At 39.2% G+C, this 20,914-nt stretch overlaps 1 protein-coding gene and 1 long non-coding RNA gene across 4 annotated transcripts in view; one reads left to right on the top strand and one right to left on the bottom strand.

Annotated features, from left to right (window-relative positions):
* The window catches only part of homer1b (homer scaffold protein 1b), a 28,586-nt gene extending 10,466 nt beyond the window's left edge, over positions 1–18,120 (top strand). For 2 of the 3 annotated variants that reach the window (XM_077522123.1, XM_077522122.1), the window contains 7 exons: positions 358–489; positions 3,561–3,653; positions 7,805–7,953; positions 14,544–14,700; positions 14,893–15,003; positions 15,081–15,161; positions 15,246–18,120. In XM_077522123.1, the coding sequence (XP_077378249.1) occupies positions 358–489; positions 3,561–3,653; positions 7,805–7,953; positions 14,544–14,700; positions 14,893–15,003; positions 15,081–15,161; positions 15,246–15,437 (915 nt within the window). In that variant the 3' untranslated portion in view covers positions 15,438–18,120. Of the gene's footprint in view, positions 1–357; positions 490–3,560; positions 3,654–7,804; positions 7,954–8,158; positions 9,415–14,543; positions 14,701–14,892; positions 15,004–15,080; positions 15,162–15,245 lie in introns of those variants that run through there. The other variant, XM_077522124.1, reaches the window with a different exon arrangement.
* On the bottom strand, positions 11,272–12,412 carry LOC144019208 (uncharacterized). Its single transcript, XR_013283607.1, has 2 exons — positions 12,077–12,412; positions 11,272–11,814 (listed from the first exon to the last, which is right to left on the bottom strand). It is a non-coding gene; the product is annotated as an uncharacterized LOC144019208 (long non-coding RNA).
* Positions 18,121–20,914: the final 2,794 nt, after the last annotated feature.

Here is a 20,914-nt window from a genome sequence, read left to right as displayed (position 1 = left end):
GTCATCTTCAGTTGACAGCAAGGGGCAAAATGGCCGCCCCCTTAGACGGATAAAAACGACTGGGTATTTCTGCATAACTCATATTCCACAAATGTTAAATTGTGCTTTGTCATATAATGAGAGGTGTTTCTAATATTTTGTCCTTCTCATGTGGATTAACCTATGCCAAAACTGCTGTCTTCACTTTTAATAACTTTCAGCTATTGTCAATTAATGAAATAAGTGCTGTAATCCCTTATGGTGGAAATAATGGCTTTCTCTGCTACTCCATCTGACCCGCACGTGCACACACATGCATTAAGCACAGCGTAGTAAGTTCATTTAAAGTGAATGAAGTGGCTTTCCTCTGTGCCGCAGGCGATAATTAACAGCACCATCAGTCCCAACATGACGTTCACAAAGACCTCACAGAAGTTTGGCCAGTGGGCGGACAGTCGAGCTAACACTGTCTACGGCCTGGGATTCTCCACTGAACATCATCTGTCCAAGGTAGCCGCCCCCGACAAGCACATACACATACTCTCTCTCTCTCTCTCTCTCACTTTCTCTCTGGATTTTCTTTTCTCCTCCTCCCACCAGTCCCTTTGAGAGGATGGCATTTCCATAGATTCTACATTCTAGTTACCATAGCTTTTTTTTTTTCTTCCTTACTCTGAACTGGTTTGGCAGTTAATGAGGATTTTTCTTCACGGAAGGCGTGTATTTTATTGGATGATGTGTATACGTGTGTAGGTGGTGGTTTCTCTCCTCCGCAGTATGATTAAGCGCTGAGACACACGCACACTAAAACCGTAACCAAACTCAACAGTATGGCCAAGCAAAGATAAAAGTGCTTATCACCAAAGCTGATATATCCTGTTTCACGTTATATGTTTTGATATTCTTATTAGGTACTACCGTGGCTTCTCCACCTTCCCTCAATAGCTGCTCTTAATAATACCTGTAAATCCCTTCACCTTTTTCCTTTAAGTTATTTATATCCAAGGGTTCGCCGGTAGATGTGAGAGCATGATTTTATACACGTTGATGTGATTTGGTCAGCTTCCAGGCCCTCAGTTTTAATGTAAGGTAGACGTTTACGGCAGGATAGTATTTACGCTCGGCTTTCCTCCTCCGTAAGCAGTAATTGATAATTCTCCCTGTATCTGACAAGTCCATTATTTTCAAATACAAGGAGTGTGCGGTGTGACTAACCCTTACGCCAGACTCGCAGACCGATCGCAATAAAATAGAGAATAAAGCAGTTTATATTAGCAATAAATTACTGATTTTATGTTCATGGGGCTGCTATTAGTAATCACCTCAGACACTAATCATGGGCTTCAACGTTTTTTGTTTGTTTGTTTTTTTAACTTGGAGTTATACAGCTAACATTTTGTTTCACAAGTGATTTTTACTATGTTCATTTACTGATAAAATACTATCACAATATATTGTCTTAACTTCTAACAATCAGTCGGATTTATAAAATACATCACAAAAACTTTTAAATCTACCCCAGGATTTTTAAAAACAGCTTTTCTGCTGTTCTGTATATCTTCTGGTGTAGTGTTAATTTTATCAGGCATTTTGAAATTTAGTCTCAGTTTTAGTCCGGTTTTAATCACGCTTGTCGGTTTTTATCATACTTAGTCAACCTCATCCCATTTTTATTTAGTCAACTTTTAGTCGACTATAACCTTTTAGTTTTTATTTTAGTCCAAGAAAACGTAATTTTATTCATCTAGTTTTAGTCAACAAAAACTGTCAAAGTTTTAGTCTTGTTTTAGTCAAGACAGCAATTTTTGTCCATTTCTATTCTTTTTTTTGTCAGCAGATAATGTTGAACATTTCAGCTCTAAAATGATTTCACATAAAATGTACTTCATACAAAGTTACAGTATATCAACAAGTGGTTACTATGACTCCATGCTAAGCTAGCAAGTTAGCCAGCATTAGTTAGTGGTTGGATTAACATTATTGTTGGAACGTTAGCCCAGCCGTTGGATAATTTGACGTTTTAACTATAATTGACGTTTTTTTTTTGTTTTTTTTTTAACTGTGACACCACCTCCTGTCTGTTCCATGTGTTTGCGCATGTTGCACTTGTTAGCTGTAGATTTGAAAGCGGGTGAGTCACAGTGACAGTTTAGCAGAGGCAGGATTTTACAAAATCATACGCTTTTCGCCTCGTTTTTGTTCATGAACTAAAATGTCCATAGATTTTGGTCCAGTTTTTATTAAGTGAAGTACATTTTCGTCTCGTCTACATTAGTCGACAAAACTGCATCCTGATTTAGTCCCAGTTATTGTTTATTAATGGTGGTTTTAGTCTAGTTTAGTCTAGCGCTAGCCGGGTGAAAAAATTTGTGTTGACGAAATGATTTTTGTTTAGTTTTCGTTGACGAAATTAACATATTCTGTTGTCTCAATCCGACGCCTCCACGTGGTACACGGACAAACTATTGTGTAGTATACAATTGTATTCAAAAGTATTTTGTGTTAATTTACAGTGCAGCCCATGTTCAGTGGGTGGTCATCTTGTGTTATTGCTTAAGAGTTGAGGAAAAAGAGGAAAAATGTGGTATTCGAGACAGTTGTAATTACAAACGCCATCCAGCGGAGGGCAGCGTTCGCTATTTTGTGTATGGCCTAGGGGAAGCTTCGCGTTCTAAAGCGAAGAAGAGCCACACGAAACGTGGGGAGATCTTTTTGTGTGAACGCTGTGCATTAAATTTAAATACATTATATGTTGTGTGTGTGTGTGTGTTTTTTAGCAACTCAAAATAAAAACCCACAAAAATGAAATGTGTAGCGCCAAACTGCATCCTGCACCCCCGCTACTATTGCATTTGCTTTAATGAGATCAGAGATATCCAATTGCGCCAAAGTGGAATGCTATTGAGTTACTGGCTGCCTTTTTACAAATGGCACACTTGAGTTTACCTCCAGCCAAAGTGTCAGTTACAGTTTGAAACCAGACAGTCCTCCACTCGACTTGAATTTAAATGGGACATCTGGAATATCTGCTGTAATGTTGCACGTCGCAGTGGCAAATGTTTATATAGCACTTCTTTGCTGGATTCTTCTGCCTCCGCCTAAAATAGGCCTGAATATCAAGCCAATGACAAGTTATTATCGGGAAAGTAAATGAGGACGCAACACTAAATGCCACTCATTAGAATAGCTCCAAATTGAGACCGTGTATTGTATGTCTGAATTTTGGCGTCAGGTTGTATAATTCTGGAAAATGTTGAGAGTCAACAAAAATTACGCGGAAACATAACCTCCTCGATGATAACAATGTCAGCCTGCTTTTGCGGGGTGTGTGTCGTTTGACAAAAAGGTTGTCAACAGTGACCTACTTATCTCATATTTCTCAGCATGTATTATAGGCAAGGGCCTTCTTTTTAAATTCAATTGCAGAACATTATTGACAACAGCTTCTGCCTATTGTAGGCCTGGCTTTCTGTATTACACGCTGATTGATCTCTTACTATATATGTGTCTATCTTGGTGTTAGGAACCATCAGATTTTGTATATTTGACCAGCTTTTGCCCTTTGTTGTGTTTCTGTCCAGTTTGCAGAGAAGTTTGCAGAGTATAAAGAAGCAGCGCGACTTGCGAAGGAGAAAAGTCAAGAGAAGATGGAAATGGCCACATCGCCCTCTCAGGTATGTTCAGTCAGTACGCATCGTAACAAACACAAAACATCCTCAAAAGGCATATTTATTATACTGGTTTATAATTCTTATGAATACTGATATTGATATTGGTTTTTTTTTAAATACTCTATTAACATATTTACATTTAAACATTTATTTAAACTAGGGCTGTCAAATGAATGCGCCTTGATCTTGAATTAATTTAAAGTTCCTTTAACCACATTTTTTTTTTTTTTTTTAACGCACAATTAACCGTACTTGGAAAGCCTGTACTGGGGGAATTATGCCATCTAGTGGCAGAAAATGAGTTCAACACAAATCAATATCACAGGCAGTTGTTTTTTTACAGTACTGTACATCTTTTTAATTTTAACTCAATTTTATGAATGATTATGAAATTACTGTTGCAATGTCTAAAAGATGCAGCTCTATTTCTATTAGTTTAATTTTTTTTTTCCACTTTTATGTTAACAAGGGTGTGAAAACTTAGGAAAAAATATTTTATTGTACATTTTATTGTACATTTAGAACAGATGTAAAATTTGCGATTAATCGGGAGTTATGACAATTGAAGTCATGCGATTAATTACGAGGAAAAAAAAAAGCCTGACACCCCTAATTTGAACAATTCAGTATTATAGGATTCAAAATCAACTTTTAATTACAAAAAAATAAAAGAATTCCACTTTTCAGGGAGATGTTGACTTTCCCACACTTGAAGAATTTCAGTCAGAAATATTAAACATTCAATATTTAAAATTCAGCCCAGCCGTTTTGACCATGCAAGTTTTATTGGGATAAAAAAGCTGAGACAGGCTCCAGCTGACCCGCAAGCCTGGACAGAATAAGCGACAGAAAAAGGAGAGATGGACGTTTCCTCCGCCTTATAATGAAGTGTGCTGCATCCATTTTGACGTTACTGAATATGGTTGCTGGTCTTTTACAGAGCTTCCTTAACACTGTTGTCCCCTGGGAGGGTTTAGCTCTTAACTCAGTATAATGGGCAACTTTATATTCATGAACTGAAATAAACAAAGCTCTTCCGGATGACAAGTAGCCTGCATGTGAGGGTTTTCTATGGAATATTACATAATAGATGTTTGTAGGAGGAAATGAGTGTGTTATAAAGGAGAAATATGTGCTGTAGTTGACTCGTTGTGCGCATAAACATTTTGCCGTGGTCCTCAAATTAGTATCAGAGGTTCTTGTTTGGTGCTCACTTTTTTTTTTTTTAATGACTTATGGCATATGTGGTCCAGTGTAATTGTAACTTAAAATGTCATTTTTCAGTCAGTTTTTATTTCCTATAATTTTACCAGGGGTACACAATGGCACCTTACTAAAAAGAAATACAATTTCCTGTATTATAAAAAAGACATTAAATTCATATTTATCACAATTGAGTTGCATGGCCCATTAAAAAAAAAAAAAAAAAAATTGCTAATCTTTGACTTTCAGAATGGGACCCCATGCTCATCTAGCTTATCTTACTTAGCTAGCACAGTTCTCGAGTGTCCAGTCTTTTGTACCAGGGACCGTTTTCCAGTAAAGACACATTTTGATGGACTGACGAAGCCGTGGCGCAGCGACACGGAGATAAATGTCTCACAAGTGCCTCTCCTGCGATTTGTTTGGCCACCAGCTTCACGGCAAATGTTAGCATTAGCCGTTAGCGACTTAGTGGATCCAGCATAGTTAAGCCGGACGCCCCAACAGTTGTTCATAAGCGAGTATGCATTGCGCCGTGAGGGTCAACTTCAAAAGAAAAGCCAAACAAGTAACATTGTGCATGAATACCACCTTATTTAGCTTTTATTTTGAAGTTAGCCATCGCAGACAATCGTTGTAGCGGCTATCTTCACTTCGAATTGCAGCTAGCTTGATTGTAGTCAATCTGACTGAGCTCAACTCAAACTCAACTCAACTCAACTCAACTCAACTCAACTCAACTCAACTCAACTCAACTCAACTTTATTTATAAAGCGCTTTAAGAACAGGCGTTGCTGTATACAAAGTGGTGTACATAAACATCAGTAAACAAGAACATTATTCTAGTGCGCAATCGTGCGGTGACAGACTTGAACTGGAGCGCAGTCTTCAATTTGTCGCACTCATGCGCACCTGCTGATGTTCACCCTTGACCATATTGTTAGCAACATGCCTTATGGCGCTTCATTATGGAATCTAGAGCACAATCATCACCCCACCATCACATTCTAGTAGTGAACACAGAGGAAATATCCCTCAATGAAAATTTGGGATTTTCATAATAAAGCCTCAAAGCAAGGAAAATAAAGCCGAGTGTGACATGCTTCTCCCATTAAGCCAAATCCCAACAGGTCTTTTGAACCACTTTGAACGAGAAGCGGGAAGTGTAACATGAGACATAATCTCTGAGACATAGTCTCTTATCTCTGACTTCCTCCTTGTCCATTAGGGACGCACAAGCCGGGCCATTGTGTTCGTGCGCCCAGCCGTACGTCCTAATAGCTTTGTTTCATGGATGTGTAACATTTAAATGATTTGTCTCTGCTTGTATGGGACATAAAGATAAGCTGCACTTGTTCAATTTTCCCAACGTTATAGCGAGCTATTTAACGACCTATCAGCATGTGCAAGTGCTCGTAAAGAGTTCATCAGTGTTGAAGGCAGCCGAGCAAGCACATACAAACACACCTCCATCATTTCCCCAGTGAACTATTTATGTATATGGGAAAGATGATTCATTTATGAGGTTCTCTCCTCTTTTTTTTTTTTCGCCATCTCCAATAATAAAAGACCCTGGAGATTGAGTTTGTTGTTCTAGATTTTTCTGTTGTTGCACAAAGCCTTGATGAAATGTAGCCATGAATTGTGTATGCACTCCCTTTCAAAAGTATTGCTACAGTGAGGCGCATTCTTTTTTAGACAGAAAATATTTGGGTTTGACTTCAAAAGAATAATAGAAGACAAAAAGATCAGAAGTTCAGCTTTTATTTTCAGGTACTTACATCTGGATCGGATACGCGACGATTGTGTCTTTAGTTTGAACCCGCCTTTTGATCATCTGAGCAAAAAGCTTCTTCTAATTTTGTTGAGTATTTAAATATTAGGTAGATTTGAATGTGTACACTCAGTTGCAGATTTGAGTTTTTCTTGAGAAGACTAAATTAAAACTAGCTAGTTAACCAACATGAAAACCGGAGCGCTGTCTATGAGCGAAAAACAAATCAGAGAAATTGCACAAAATGTTATTTTTCTGTTGTTCATAAATCTACTCACTATTCAACTGCTATATATTTTCTCATATTAACTAATTTTCTCCCAAAAACATATAAATACGTTCTATTTTAATGTTCTAAGTGTCCCAAAGACGTATATATACGATTTTATTTTTTTTTATGCTAGAGCATACAGAAGGCTTTGATGCAGCCTCTCACTCATCCTTTTTTTTTCCCCTTATGAAAGCAGAGACTTTAATCTTTCTTTTGGTAGGTTCCATGTTTTTATAGCAATAGAACACAATATTCTGTGGACCTTGCAAAATCAGACAAAATCCAGTAAAACAGCCGGGATTGTTTCTGTGAAAATGGCTGGGAGTGAATGAGTTAATCTTTTGATGTCAAACTCAAATGTTTTTAGTCTACAGAAAAAATTGGGCTCACATATTTAGTGTTGAGTGGAATTTCGCTTCCCTATTTTCACCCCCCCCAATTTAAAACAGTTTCCATGTGTCTTACTAATATGCCTAAGAAATGCCTAATAAAATGAAAGGATCACACTTTACACCCCATTATTTATGTCTCTTGACACTCACCCCGCCCACTAAACCGAGTAACCAATGCCAAGGATGGCTTTTGTTACCATGACAACCAGGGGTGGAGCTAGGCATTTGAATGAGGCAAGCGTAAAAGCATTTTCACTTGAGGAGGCAGCACTTCATACACTATACTTCCATCAATCAAGTATGCTAATATTTACTAATTGCAGCTTTGCTTACCTTTTGGGTTTGGCATGATAGTGTGATCCAACCGTGGCTTGAAAGTGGCAGATCTTTATCCAGCCTAGCTTCCAGGTTACAGGCGAAAGAAAAAAAAAAAAAAAAAAAAGTTAGTTTTGTACATCCAATGCCCGAGCGAAGGAAAAATTACTTAAGCTGTCAACTTATCTTTCACCTGAAGGAGTCTCCAGCTGGCGAGCTCTCGTCACCTTTGACCCCCGTGACTCCGCCCATGGAGAACATCAACGGCACAGACGAAATCTGCGACACGACCCCCAACTCGGACTCCCGACCAGAACCGTCGCAAAACGCGCTGGCCTTCGCTCATAGGTACGTCGCCCACGCTGGTGTCCGCCATGTTGCACCCGACACAGGCGCCCTACTTCCTGTCTTGTCACTTTGAAGCACTCAATATGCCCCCCTTCCTTTTTTTGCTTGTATGAACCATTTTTTTTAGTTGCTGTTTTTGCCATGTCAGCATGGTGTTGGTCCCCCCCCTTATTCATCACTGCTTTCTCATATCTTTCCCTTCTAGGGAGCAGTTTAAGACTTGTCGGGTCTGCTCTTTCTGATAGGGCTGTCATTACAAGGCTGACTACTGCTGTAAACAATACAATAAATATCAAAGTTGAAAAAAAAAATGCCATGACTTGGACGTGGTGCTATTTTAGTACACTGATTGAACTTTAAAGTGGTTCTTAGGAATCTTTTTGTTGACAAACTTGTATGTACAGTATTTCTTATTTCTTCAATGCATTCTTTCTATGGAGGACCAAAACTGCAAAAATTCTAAAATAAATAAATGACTAACTAAATAAATAAATGACTAATAGTGAAAATAAAAATCAATATAAAAAACATAATTTGAAAATGATATCTAAAAAAAATATATATAAATGGAAATAAATCCGTTTTTATTTTCACTTTTAGTCATTTATTTATTTTTTGTCATTTATTCATTTAGTCATTTATTTATCTATTTATTTAGTCCTTTATTTATCTATTTATTTAGTCATTTATTTATTTATTTAGTCATTTATTTAGTCATTTATTTATGAATGACTGAATTTTGGCAGTTTTGGGCCGTACTGCCGAGTTGAAATGTTATTCAAATGAGGGGGCGGTCCTAAGCATGGCAGAGTCCAGCCCAAGACACGCTTAGGACCGCCTCCTCATTTGAATAACATTTGGACTTGGCAGTATTGGCAGCCCAAAACCGCCAATATTCAAAATAAATAAATGACTAAATAAATAAATGACTATAAATAAATAAATACATGACTAAATAAATAGATAAATTAATGACTAATTATATAAATAAATAAATAAATAAATAAATAAATGACTAAAAGTGAAAATAAAAACGGATTTATTTCCATTTATATTTATTTTTTAGATATAATATTCGAATTCTATTTTTTATATTGATTTTTATGTTCACTTTTAGTCATTTATTTATTTATTTATTGATTTAAAATTTTGGCAGTTTTGGTCCTCCATATCTTTCTACGTGCAACCTCAATCTAATGATGTGTGTATTCGCCCGTGCATGCTACTGTTGTATTGTTCCTTTTTGCAGTGGATTATGTTCCTTGTGATAGTATTAATCTGATCCATATCTGATTGAGGTGCAACCATGAGGTTTATGTCCAAAAAGCTGTTGATGACTTGTTTTATAAGACTTATACAACATAATGTGTGAAGTGGGTGATGGAAAAAGAATGAACAAAGGGTGTGAACACACGCACACACTAAACAATTATAATAAATTGTTCTGTTTTGAGGATTGTATCATTGACTGTCACGTCTCTCTAATCTTGTACCAATCATTTCAATTTCCTCAGTCGTCTGAATTAAATACATCAATCGCTTAATGTATTATCATTCATTAGTTTGTAATGAGAGTCCATGTTGGAGGCCCTCAGTGGGGATTTAATCATATGTTTCCAAATGGGTTAAGAATCGGAAGCGTGAATGCTTCGGAATTCCCAGTGTTCCATCATGAATTCTTTATGGCTCCGGAGAAGCTGTGTGCAGTGAGGGCGGCTTGTAGCGAGGCGTGTGTGTCTCTGTGTGTGTGTGTGTCTGCGTGTTCGTGCTGTGTGCGTGGGAGACAGGCTCCTCTCTGGAACTCTGGAGGTGGAAGCAAACCTCTGTCTTTTCTCATTTTTCAGGCATATGCAAAGAGGATAGCTGCAATATTCAACCCTTGTCTTTCATATTATTATGTGCTACACTGAAAAAAAGTGTCTGTTGGATTTACATTTTAAAAAATGTAGATGTTGGTTGCACGCATTAAAATCATGTTTCACCAACATGAATATGATTTTATTTTGTGCAATATTCATTTTGGTGTAACGTGATTTATTATGTGTGTAGCCAAAAAAGTAAGACTTTTATTTTCAGTGCCAGCAGTTTATATTGATGGCCGACAACCACTTAGCAGGCTTATATTTTTTAAATCAGATTAATCACATCTTAGAATTTTGATTAATCACGATTAATTTCTTAATTAAAAAGGCTTTTTAATCATTTTTTGCCTGCCAAATTTAAAGAGCACCTTTTATGTGTTAATTTCTACGACATTTAATGTTATGACGTCTTCAAAAATGTTTATTCATTGCGCACACTCATCCTCCTCTTTTTCTAATCAGTTAATTACTTACATAATTTAAAATGAAAAAGAAAATGACAGTTTGACATGAATATATTCTCAAGCTGAGCTGTGATTGGTTACCTGAGCCCTTGTGATGTCATTTTCAGTTGACAGTAAGTTGCAAAATATGTTTTTAAAGGCACTAATTGTATATGAAAAATAATGAAAATATCAATTTTATTATAGGCAAAATATTAATGTTTGACTGCCAAAAATGGCTAAAGAAGTAAACTATCTCTTTAATATTGTTTTGGTTCTGAAGATGTGGTCGCTGTTCAGTATAGGGGTGGATCAGATGCAGAATTTTGAAAATCCTAAATTATTTGGATTATCATTTTTAATAGAAAAGTGTAATATAGCAGTTTTTCAAACGAACTAGAAATTGTAAACAATATGTAATAATTGCTTTCTTTGTTGATTTCATCGTGCTTTCAAAGTGGCCCCTGAAATCATCCTTTTTTTTTTTCTTTTTTTTTTTTTTTAATATGGGGGACTAAAATAACCTAATCAACTGTTAATTTCAAACCTTGGATATAGTAGGTAAATATAAGACTCTAAATTATGAATGTGAGTGTGAATGTTTTTTGTCAAAGTTCCCAGGCTGTACGCCGCCTCTCGCCCAAAAGTCCACTGGTGGTCAATTGCCCACCTGCGAGCCTAATGAGTATAAGTAGTACAGAAATTAGATGGATTGGTCCTGTATTGAGAAAAGATTTCTATGAGTTAGGACTTTCTTTTTTTTTTTTTTTTCCTTTTTTTTTTTCTTTTTTTTTTAAATAATTTTTCTTCATTATTTCCCAGTACTAAATAATAAACGATACACATTGACCTTAACTCAGTTTGTTATTTTTCTTGTCCCATCCACGGTTTTGCTTCGCAGAGGTCATAAGGTTCAAACACAAGGGCCAACAAAAAATAAAATGGCCCAAGATGCATAACTGTTCAACTAGACAGAAAAATAAGAAAATAACTGTAAAACAACACAACAAAAATTAGTCTGTAAAATCATTTTATTTCTACACAGTGAGTAAGTGAAATCAGTGCTCTGTATTAAATATCATGATAGAAAGAAAGAACAGCTGCCACTTGCCGCCATTGTACAACCACCATTTGTTGAATTGATAGCTAAAAGAGACGAGTTGTGTACTTTTTTTTTAAACCTCCGTGCGTAAACCGGCACTCCTTTGGTGCTTAAAGTGTGCTAAGCCTCGCGTGTGTCATCAGATGATGTCGTTTTTTGCAAGCGTAGGCCCTTTGCGTGTGGGTGCTCGGGGCAGAGGCAGCAAGCGGAGGATGACAGACAGCTTTTATAGCGCTTGATTTTTCGGCGGTGGTCTTGAGCGAAACGGGGGCGTCGCGCATATGCCAAACGTCACGGCGCCGTGAGCGCCTTCCTCCGCTGCTGCCATGGCAACTGCTCCTTGAAGGTGTTCGGTGAGGGGGAAGAAGTAACCTGACGACGCTGCGACGTCAGCCAGCGCACGTGTGATGCGGGAAAAGCTCCGGAATCACACGCATTGAGTTGATTTGTAACCCTAAAGCACAAAACAACGTCATGGTTTATTCAGGAGTTATGGAATTGAAGCAGTGGGTGCAAACTATCGAAACAGTCAAAATTAATGATTACCAAAAAAAAATCCTACTGTACTTTGAGCAACATTGTAGAAGTAACAGTTCACAAAAAGTTTAACAACCAAATAACGGTAAACTTTAAAAACTATTTGAGAATGACAGAACATAACACAACTGAGTAGAAGATTAGCACAACTAATGTAAAGCAGACAACAATTAACTTACCGTCCATGTGACCCCACGCGCCAAAATTCAACCTCTAGTCAAACTCTTCACCGCCATCTTTCTCCACTTGTTTCTCCATCGCTGGCTTTTGCCTTCTCCGTCCGTCTCCGTCTTCACTTCTTGACGTCTCGCCTGCTCTCCTGCTCTCCGAGCGCTTGTGTGGGGTTTATACATTGACGTGCCTTGGTGACAGCGTGTGTGTGAGTGTGTGTCTGTCAGTTCATATGTGTAGGATGGCGTGTCGTCTCCCTCCTATGCGTCACACACAGACACGCTTGCACTCCGAGAGGGGGGCGGCTGTTGTGTAAGATGTGAAGGCGCTGTAGGAGTGTCGAGTGAATTAGATGAGGGATTTTTCTCCTTTATTGCTCACAGAGTGGGTGCCATTGGAAATGGTGGAAATCTGCAAATACGTATCTGTGTCTGTTTGTGATGTGAAGAGGTACAAAAGAAGCTAACATTGTTGGGTATATACAGGCTCTATAATAACCTAAGTCAACTTTAAACATTTCTTGACAATAATATGTTACATGTGACTTCACTAGTCTAAACGTGACATTCTGATTAATATTATATTTATGGAGTATGAGTTATGCAGCAAAATCCAGTCGTTTATGTCTATGTCAGGGGGCGGCCATTTTGCCACTTGCTGTCGACTGAAGATGACATCACAGCTGTTTTCTGAAGCTGAGCTGTGATTGGTTGTTACCTGACCCTGCCTTCATGTGCTATGGGAAAGATGGACGTTACCACTCATAAACTCAAAATTTCAAAATTGTGAATGCTACATCATTGTGTAGATTCTAAAACAGCCTGCTGTGCTAGCGGACGTTAACACCCTTTAAGTGTTAATGTTTTGTCAGGATTCGCGGTAAATGTGGACCCAAGTGCAGGGAAGGAAGGCAACAGGGTGGAGGTGCTATTAAAAAAAAAAAAAAAAAAAAAAAAAAAAAGTGTACTTTGATCAAACAAAACAAAGGGCAAAAACAAGGTATTTGGCAACTGAAACCAAAACAACAAAGTCCAGAACTTCAGATACTAACAAAAACCTAATGGGGCAAAACGAGGCATGACAACAACAGCAAGGCAAAAACTCAGCAGCATGACAGAAGGAAAATAACAATGAACCGACAAAGGACAGCGGGGAGACAGGGAACTAAATACGCACCCTAATTAACAATGATTAGACACAGCTAGGCAAGACACAAGTGGCAGGGGAAGCTGATTGGTAGATACATGAGGAAGGGCAGGCAACACAGATGGACAAAACAATACTTAGACTAAGAGTAGGGGATGACACAAGGACAACTCAAAAACACAGATCATGACTGACTCAAGGAAACATGAGGAAAAACATTCAAAACACACACCAAACCCGATCCATAACAAAAGCAACCCCGGAAAAAACAACAAAACCCAACCCAAACCATGACATATTTCTTGCCATTCGCGAATCCTTCTGCGCTTTCCGCCATGTTGGAACTTGGAAAGTTCTCTCAAGTCGGAAACTTGGGTATCAAAAATAAATTCCCAGTTGTCCAGTAGAAAATACGACCTTTCTACTCGACATGTGATATTTATCATAGTTACGATACCACGCGAAGGCAGCACGAGACCTGAGCAACTGTGATGTCATTTTTACTCGACAGCAATTGACAAAATGGCTGCCCCCTTTAGATGGATAAAAACGGCTAACACAATATTAACCAGAATACAGTATTTAGACTAGTGGGGCTGCATAGAATATATTTTTGTCAAGATTTTATTTTATTTTTTATGGGGTTGAATTCCCCTTTAACATTTACTTCCCCAGGGTCTTTATGACACTGGGAAGGCAGAGCAGCACCTGCATTCTGCGTTTCTTACTGATCACAGTAGTACTAGTACTGGCCCGGTCTCGACCTGTCTCGGTAAAAAAAATAAAAAATAAATCCAAAATTTGCTCTGTCCGAGACTGAATCAAAACACCTTTGAGACAAGACGAGACCCTTTAAAAGCGACCTCGAGAACTACAACACTACTTTCAGTCATGATCATCATTCACATGTATTAACTTTCTCCCACAGTTGAACTCATCTTCTCATGGATCTGGATCAGATTAGGCCTTAGACTGTCTGGGGCTATAATCTCAGATTACAGTCGATTAATAGCTAATAGCTACTAGATGGCAAGATGGCTACCTGTCCATTCTTGGTGCCTACTGCAGTCTTTGTCAGGATGGATGGAGCGGTGAATGTTGATGGCTGCGTAGGTGAACAGATGAAAGAATGATGGTTAATTGAGTAGGTGGATGAATTGATAAATAAATAAAGGTCTGTAGATTAATTTGATGATGGATTAACAGATGACAAATGGACAACAGAAAGAAAGCAAATTGGTAGATGGATAAGTGGATTGATCCAAAGATGATAGATTACACCCCCTGCAAGCTTTGTGTTTCAAGTCAGTTTGTGATTGTGTCTTGCAGCCCGGCCATGACAAAACACTGGGAAGCGGAGTTGGAGGCACTAAAGGGGAACAATGCCAAGCTAACAGCAGCTCTGCTGGAGTCCACTGCCAACGTCAAACAGTGGAAACAACAACTGGCTGCCTACCAGGAGGAGGCCGAGAGACTACACAAACGAGTAAGTGGGTTGGGACACATGAATGCTTCATTTTATGCGCAGCGAGGTGACTTGTTCTTTTTGATATGCGAAATACATTTGGTGCCAGAATCAGAGGCTTGGAAGGGAAAGTGAAGACGAGTTTTGGCGTTCAGATGAAGAAGAGCTTGCTGTGATAATGATCAATTTCAATCCCCAACGTCGTCATTTTAGGTGACAGAACTCGAATGCCAGAGCAACCAAAGCCCGGCCATCAAATCTCAGAAGACAGAACTCAACCAAACTATAGAGGAACTGGAGGCAACCCTGAGGGACAAAGAAGAGGCGAGTTTGTGTCCGGTCCGAGGCAGCACTTTACACTCTTGTCTTACACCTTTTTAATCTACCTTGTCGTTTTCCAGGAAATGGAAAAGCTAAAAGAAGAATTGGAAAACATGAATGACCTCATGGAGCAGAAAGACACCCTCGCCCAGAAACTTGAGGTGAGCTCTCGTCCCTCTGAATTATTTACAACTCGTCATGTCCCAAATGCGCGACAAGCTTGCCTTTTGCTTCTCCCTCAAAAGGAGACGGAGCTCCGCAGCCGGGTGCTGGAACAGCAGCTGGCGGGCGCCGAGCAGCGGCTGGAGGAGACTCAGGAGGAGCAGGAGAATTTCCGGAAGAGCCTGCGAACGCTGCTGGAGCTGCTGGACGGCAAGATCTTTGAGCTGACCGAGCTCAGAGACACCCTGGCCCGACTCATAGAGGAGGCCAGCTAAGAAAAGAGCTGCCAGGCGTCGTCATTACGGAGCCATACAAGCATTCACGTCACCTCCCAGCAAAGTTGAGAGCCCCCGACAAATCGGATTGCCGCTCGGATGAGGAGACTCATTGAATCCGTGTATCATTCCTTCTTTCCATTTTTAATTTGACACAAATCAAATGATGGTCCGTGTATTTGTTTTGGAAAACTGGAATTTGTCGCTGACAATATTTCTCAAAATGGCCAGTAGATGGCGACTGCATCGCCAGTTCTCCACCACCTGGAGCCTAACCCCGGGTTTTCACCGGTTGCGGTGCGGTCCGGCGACGCAAGCAATTAGATTCCATTCATTCGAATGGTGCAGTTTACACCGCTTGCGGGTGCGTTGCGTGTCGACTGCGGAAGGCCTGCGGCGTGCCGCAAGCCTTCCGCAAGGATAGACCTATTTTCTATTTTTGCCGGACGCCGCAGCGGTAGGCCTCCGGCAAATGGCAAGCTAGCACAAAACACATCGAGCGGGACAGGAAGACCGAGGCAGTTTCAAAATAAATTTCCGGTTACCTTTCAGAATAAAACACTCGCCAGCTCCTATTTCGCAAGCTTTTCAGCAAAACGTGACGTGGGCGTCGCCGGGCCATGTGCTCATTCACGGTTTAGACACCAGCGAACATGGACGAGGAGAGGTTTATATTGGAGGTGGAAAACCACAAAATAATATATGACACGGCACATCCTTTTTTATAAGGACTGTAATGTATTGTGAGTTTGATGTTCGCGATTGCTTGTTGTGCCCGTCTCGCTTGCCGTACTGAGCGGCAGCCGGACGCGGAAGACAGAAATAAAGAGTGGACCCGCACTGACCCGACTCTCGTTATTAATATACTTTACAAGGACAACCAAAAAAAGGATGCTGCATGGAATCTCATAGCAGAAGAAGAAGAAAATGTTAAATCAAAAGAAGTCCACCTCTCGTTGTGAAATGCCACATGATCGCGCGCGCGCGGTCCCGCGAGACACGTTGGGAAGTGGGCGGCGACGGAGCTGCCGGACCGCAGCTGTGCGGAGCCGGTGTGGATTGACAAAAAAATTGACCCGTCCGGAGCACGCAGTCAAGACGCACCGCACCGCAACCGCACCGCAACCGCATCCAGTGAAAACCCGGGGTAAATTAACTCATTCACTCCCAGCCATTTTCACTGAAGCAATCCCCTTCATTCCTGGCTGTTTTACTGGATTTTGGCAGATTTTGAAAGGCCCACAGAATATTGTGTTTTATTGCTATAAAAACATGGAACCTACCAAGAGAAAGATTAGCGTCTCTTCTTTCATCAGGAAGAAAAAGTGTATTTCTATCTTTTTCCATTTTGCAGCAATTAGCATTAGAATATAGTTTCAGCGTTATTCACAAATCTATTTAGAATTGTGAGTAAATGTAACTTTTTTTCAACATGGCCCTGGTTGATCTCTTATACTCTGCTGCAACCTGCTGGCCATTATGTAATCACTACCAATTCTTCAACCGTTCTTTGCAGTTGAGAGGCTGCATCAAAGCCTTCTGTATGCTCTAGTATAACATTATTAAAAAACGTATAAATACGTCTTTGGGACCCTTAAAACATTTAAAATAGAACGTATTTCTACGTTTTTGGGAGCAAATGAGTTAATTACACCCGCTCCTTCGTCTACCGTGTTTTCCGACGGTTGACGTGTAGGCGCCACGCTGTCGCCATCTACTGGTCAGTATGAGAAATATTGTCGTGACAACTTCCGGTAAGCCAAAACAAATACTGGCAATTTTTCAGTTTGTGTATTGTGCTGTATTCTATTTTTGCTTTAGAAATGAACATTTAAAATCAATTAATATTTAAGTTTTGGCGTTTCTATTTATATCTAAATAAAATTAAATAATAATAATAAATAAACACGACCAATTATTGAAACTCAAATTGAATTCAGAAAAATCACACATCACGTTTTTACTTTGATGATTTTTTTGATTGCCAATTAAAAACGTAAAGAACAAACGATACACGGATTTTCATTGGCTTCTTGTTGAAGTGATCATTTTGCTTGTAAGCGAACTCCAAGCCACTCTCACACGCCCACGTGCGCACTCCCACTTAACAACTGTGCCTCGGTGCCATCTGTTGTTTGACTGCTCGAACTACACTCCATCACAACTTGCAGCAGCGCAGCGCCCCCTCTTCACTTGCCCCTGACAAATGTGGAAAGTCATGTGGAAATAATTGCTGTTAAGACGCTCAAAAAAAAAATGTCGCCAAAGCTGCCAAATCTCAAACAGTGTCCTCATGCTACACTGATACAAAGTGACTCGTCTGTACAGAGAAGCAAGTGTCACAGCACCGGAGTATTAAAGTATTAAAGGGCGACTTTCCGCAAACATACGAAGGAACGTCACAGATGCTCCAAAGTCTGGACGCACAGAACTGTCACCAAACTGCAGCACATCAAAGTTGAGCCACTACTTGCAGTTCTTAATTCTACTTGATTGCAGTGGCCTTTTATATTAAAAAATAAATAAATACATAAAAAGATGTGGGACCTTGACCTTTTACAGTAGATGGACCACATTACCACCCGTTAATAAATATTTTTTAGTTTTTTTCTCCATTATACATATGTGTACATATATATATATATATATATATATATATATATATATATATATATATATATATATATATATATATATATAAGGGGTGTCAGGTAATTTTTTTTAAATGATCACGACTTCAGTAGTTAAATTGCGATTAATCGCAAATTTTATATCTGTTCTAAATGTACAATAAAATGTACAATAAAATATTTATTTCTAAGTTTTCATTACTCTTGTTAACATAAAAGTGGAAATAAATGTTAAACTAAAAGAAATATGGCTGCATCTTTTAGTTATTGATACAGTAATTTCATAATTCGTAAAGTTGAGTTAAAATTAAAAAGATGTACTGTACTGTAAAAAACAAGTGTGATATTGACTTGTGTTGAGGTCATTTTTCTGCTACTAGATGGCATAATTTCATTTTTAAGATGTTGGTGACAGCATTTTTCTTTTCATATTAAGAACTATCTAATCTTTAACATGAAGTAACTTGTGAAATCCATCCATCCATTTTCTCAACCGCTTATTCCTCACAAGGGTGGCGGGGGTGCTGGAGCCTATCCCAGCTGGCTTCGGGCAGTAGGCGGGGTACACCCTTGAACTGGTTGCCAGCCAATTGCAGAACTTGTGAAATTCTGCACGTTTTTAAAATTGTAAAATACGACTTGACCTCAGTCTCCACAAATATATGCATTATTATTACATTTCTTACTGCTAAATTTTGACGTGGGCGTGTCTACTGCCTTGCAACTGGAATTCCCGCAGTACAGGCATTCCAAGTGTGGGGCCGTCATTAAACACACGCGTGGAAAAAAAAATTGTGACGTTAAAGGAACTTTAACTTAACTCAAAATTAACTCCCTAATTTTGACACCCCTAATATATATGTATATATGTTGAATCAAAATCAAAAGATTTGACCGTTTTTATCAAGCTCAGCAATGTACATGGATCAAGAGAATAGCTTACAGCTTTTTTAACCACAGTGCCATCTGCTGTATCTGGTTCGGTACTGCCCCACTTGCCCTCCATGTAAAATCCCCACTGCTTGACCGAAGATGGAAAGCCTCCATCGGTGTTATTAAACCACATGGAAATGTGGGAAAGCCGGGTCGGAGAGTGACTCTCATCCAGACTGCTTCCACCATCGCAGGCAACTGAGCTGTCTTCCTGCCAAACTCAGTGTGGCGTGTGTGTGTGTGTTTGACCTTCCGCTTCAAAGTGTTCCTTCCGAGCACATGCCAGTGGACATACCGAATCTTTGTACATACAATGTGTGTGATTGTGCCGTGAAAGAGCGTGTTTTTGGGACATCGAGGGTCGACACATGCACGCACACACTGAGCAATACCAGACAGGCTCTGTACAACACCTCTGTGTCATTCTATCAGGTACTTTTGCTTCAAGTGGACTGCAAACACATCAATGCAGCTGATTCCACCCCCCCCGACCAACAGGAAGTGAACTGCTGTTGACCGCTAACCTGTGTGGCAGCCTTGCTGGTCAAAGCGGTGCATCACGAAGGGCTTCTAGTAGAGTGTTCTATGATACTTATTGTGTGTGAAGCGACTTCCCACCCTCAGTGAAACTGGCCACAGATTCTCAATCCTATGGGTGAACCCAGACCTGTTTTTTTTTTGTTTTTTTTGTTTTTTACACTGGATATAATAGTGATATTATGACGGTGTATTAGGGTCACCTAGCAAGAAAAAAACAACAACAGACAAAACAAGTTTAAAGTTATCATGATGTGGTTAAAGTTGTCATGACGACGTTTAATTAACTTAGCCTACCAAAAACAAGGGTGCCTTCCTAAGCTCCTCCTCGGTGTGACATTACTTTATCGACTCTTAGCAATAGGGTAAACACAAGGGTTAACTAAATCAAAGTATCACTCTAATTTGTCCAATCGCTGAAATTATTGTCACAAATGTCCTATTCTTTCTTTAGAACATCAAGAAGTGTAACGAGGCTAATTCAATACGATAGCTTCAAACCACCACAGCTCCGTGCTAACCTAGCTAACGTGCCATATGTTAGTCTTTTGCCAGTCTCAGCAGTGTGACATTACTTTATCTACTCTTAGCAAAAGGGTAAACACAAGGGTTAACTAAATCAAAATATCACTCTAATTGTCCAAATCGCTGAAATTATTGTCACAAATGTCCTATTCTTCTTTAGAACGTCAAAAAGTGTAACAAGGCTAATTCAACACGACAGCTTCAAACCACCACAGCTCCGTGCTAAGCTAGCTGACGTGCCATATGCCAGTCTTTTTTCCCAGTCTAAGCTCGCTCGTCACACATTTTAATTTTCTAGGGAACAGTTTTTACGTTATTAGCATAATGTCCAATAGATGACCTAAGAACTAACTTGTATAGGCCACACAATTTTGATTCTTTTATTTTTAATGTAATAAATGTACAAGTGCCTCTTGGCTGTTTGTAAGGACATTCATCTAGCGTCAAGTCAATTATATCCAATTTCTGTTCATATCGCGCTTTTGTAGATTGTTCTAGTAGTCAAATTATATTTCATCACATTTCAGAATCAAACCAATCCGAACAAACCAAATTACAATGATCCAAAGTCCAATGCTTTTCAATGGAGTTTACCGAATAAGACCGCCATTTTGACTTGTGACGTAATTGTGACGTAAGCTCACAATTGTCAATTTAAGGTCGATGACGACCCTAAATCTCATCATGATGACTTGATCTCGCTGTGATGACTTTAAATCTCATTTGTGTTATTTTTGTTTCTAGCTAGGAGACCAAAATATGCCGCTGTATGATATAGAGAACCATATACGACAACTTTGTACTCATGTAAATGAATGGAAGGCAAATGCAGTAACACCCTGCAGTGACTTA

This window comes from Festucalex cinctus, chromosome 5, assembly GCF_051991245.1.
Source record: "Festucalex cinctus isolate MCC-2025b chromosome 5, RoL_Fcin_1.0, whole genome shotgun sequence".
Lineage (NCBI taxonomy): Eukaryota > Metazoa > Chordata > Actinopteri > Syngnathiformes > Syngnathidae > Festucalex > Festucalex cinctus.
This window is presented reverse-complemented; position numbering and strand designations above follow the sequence as displayed.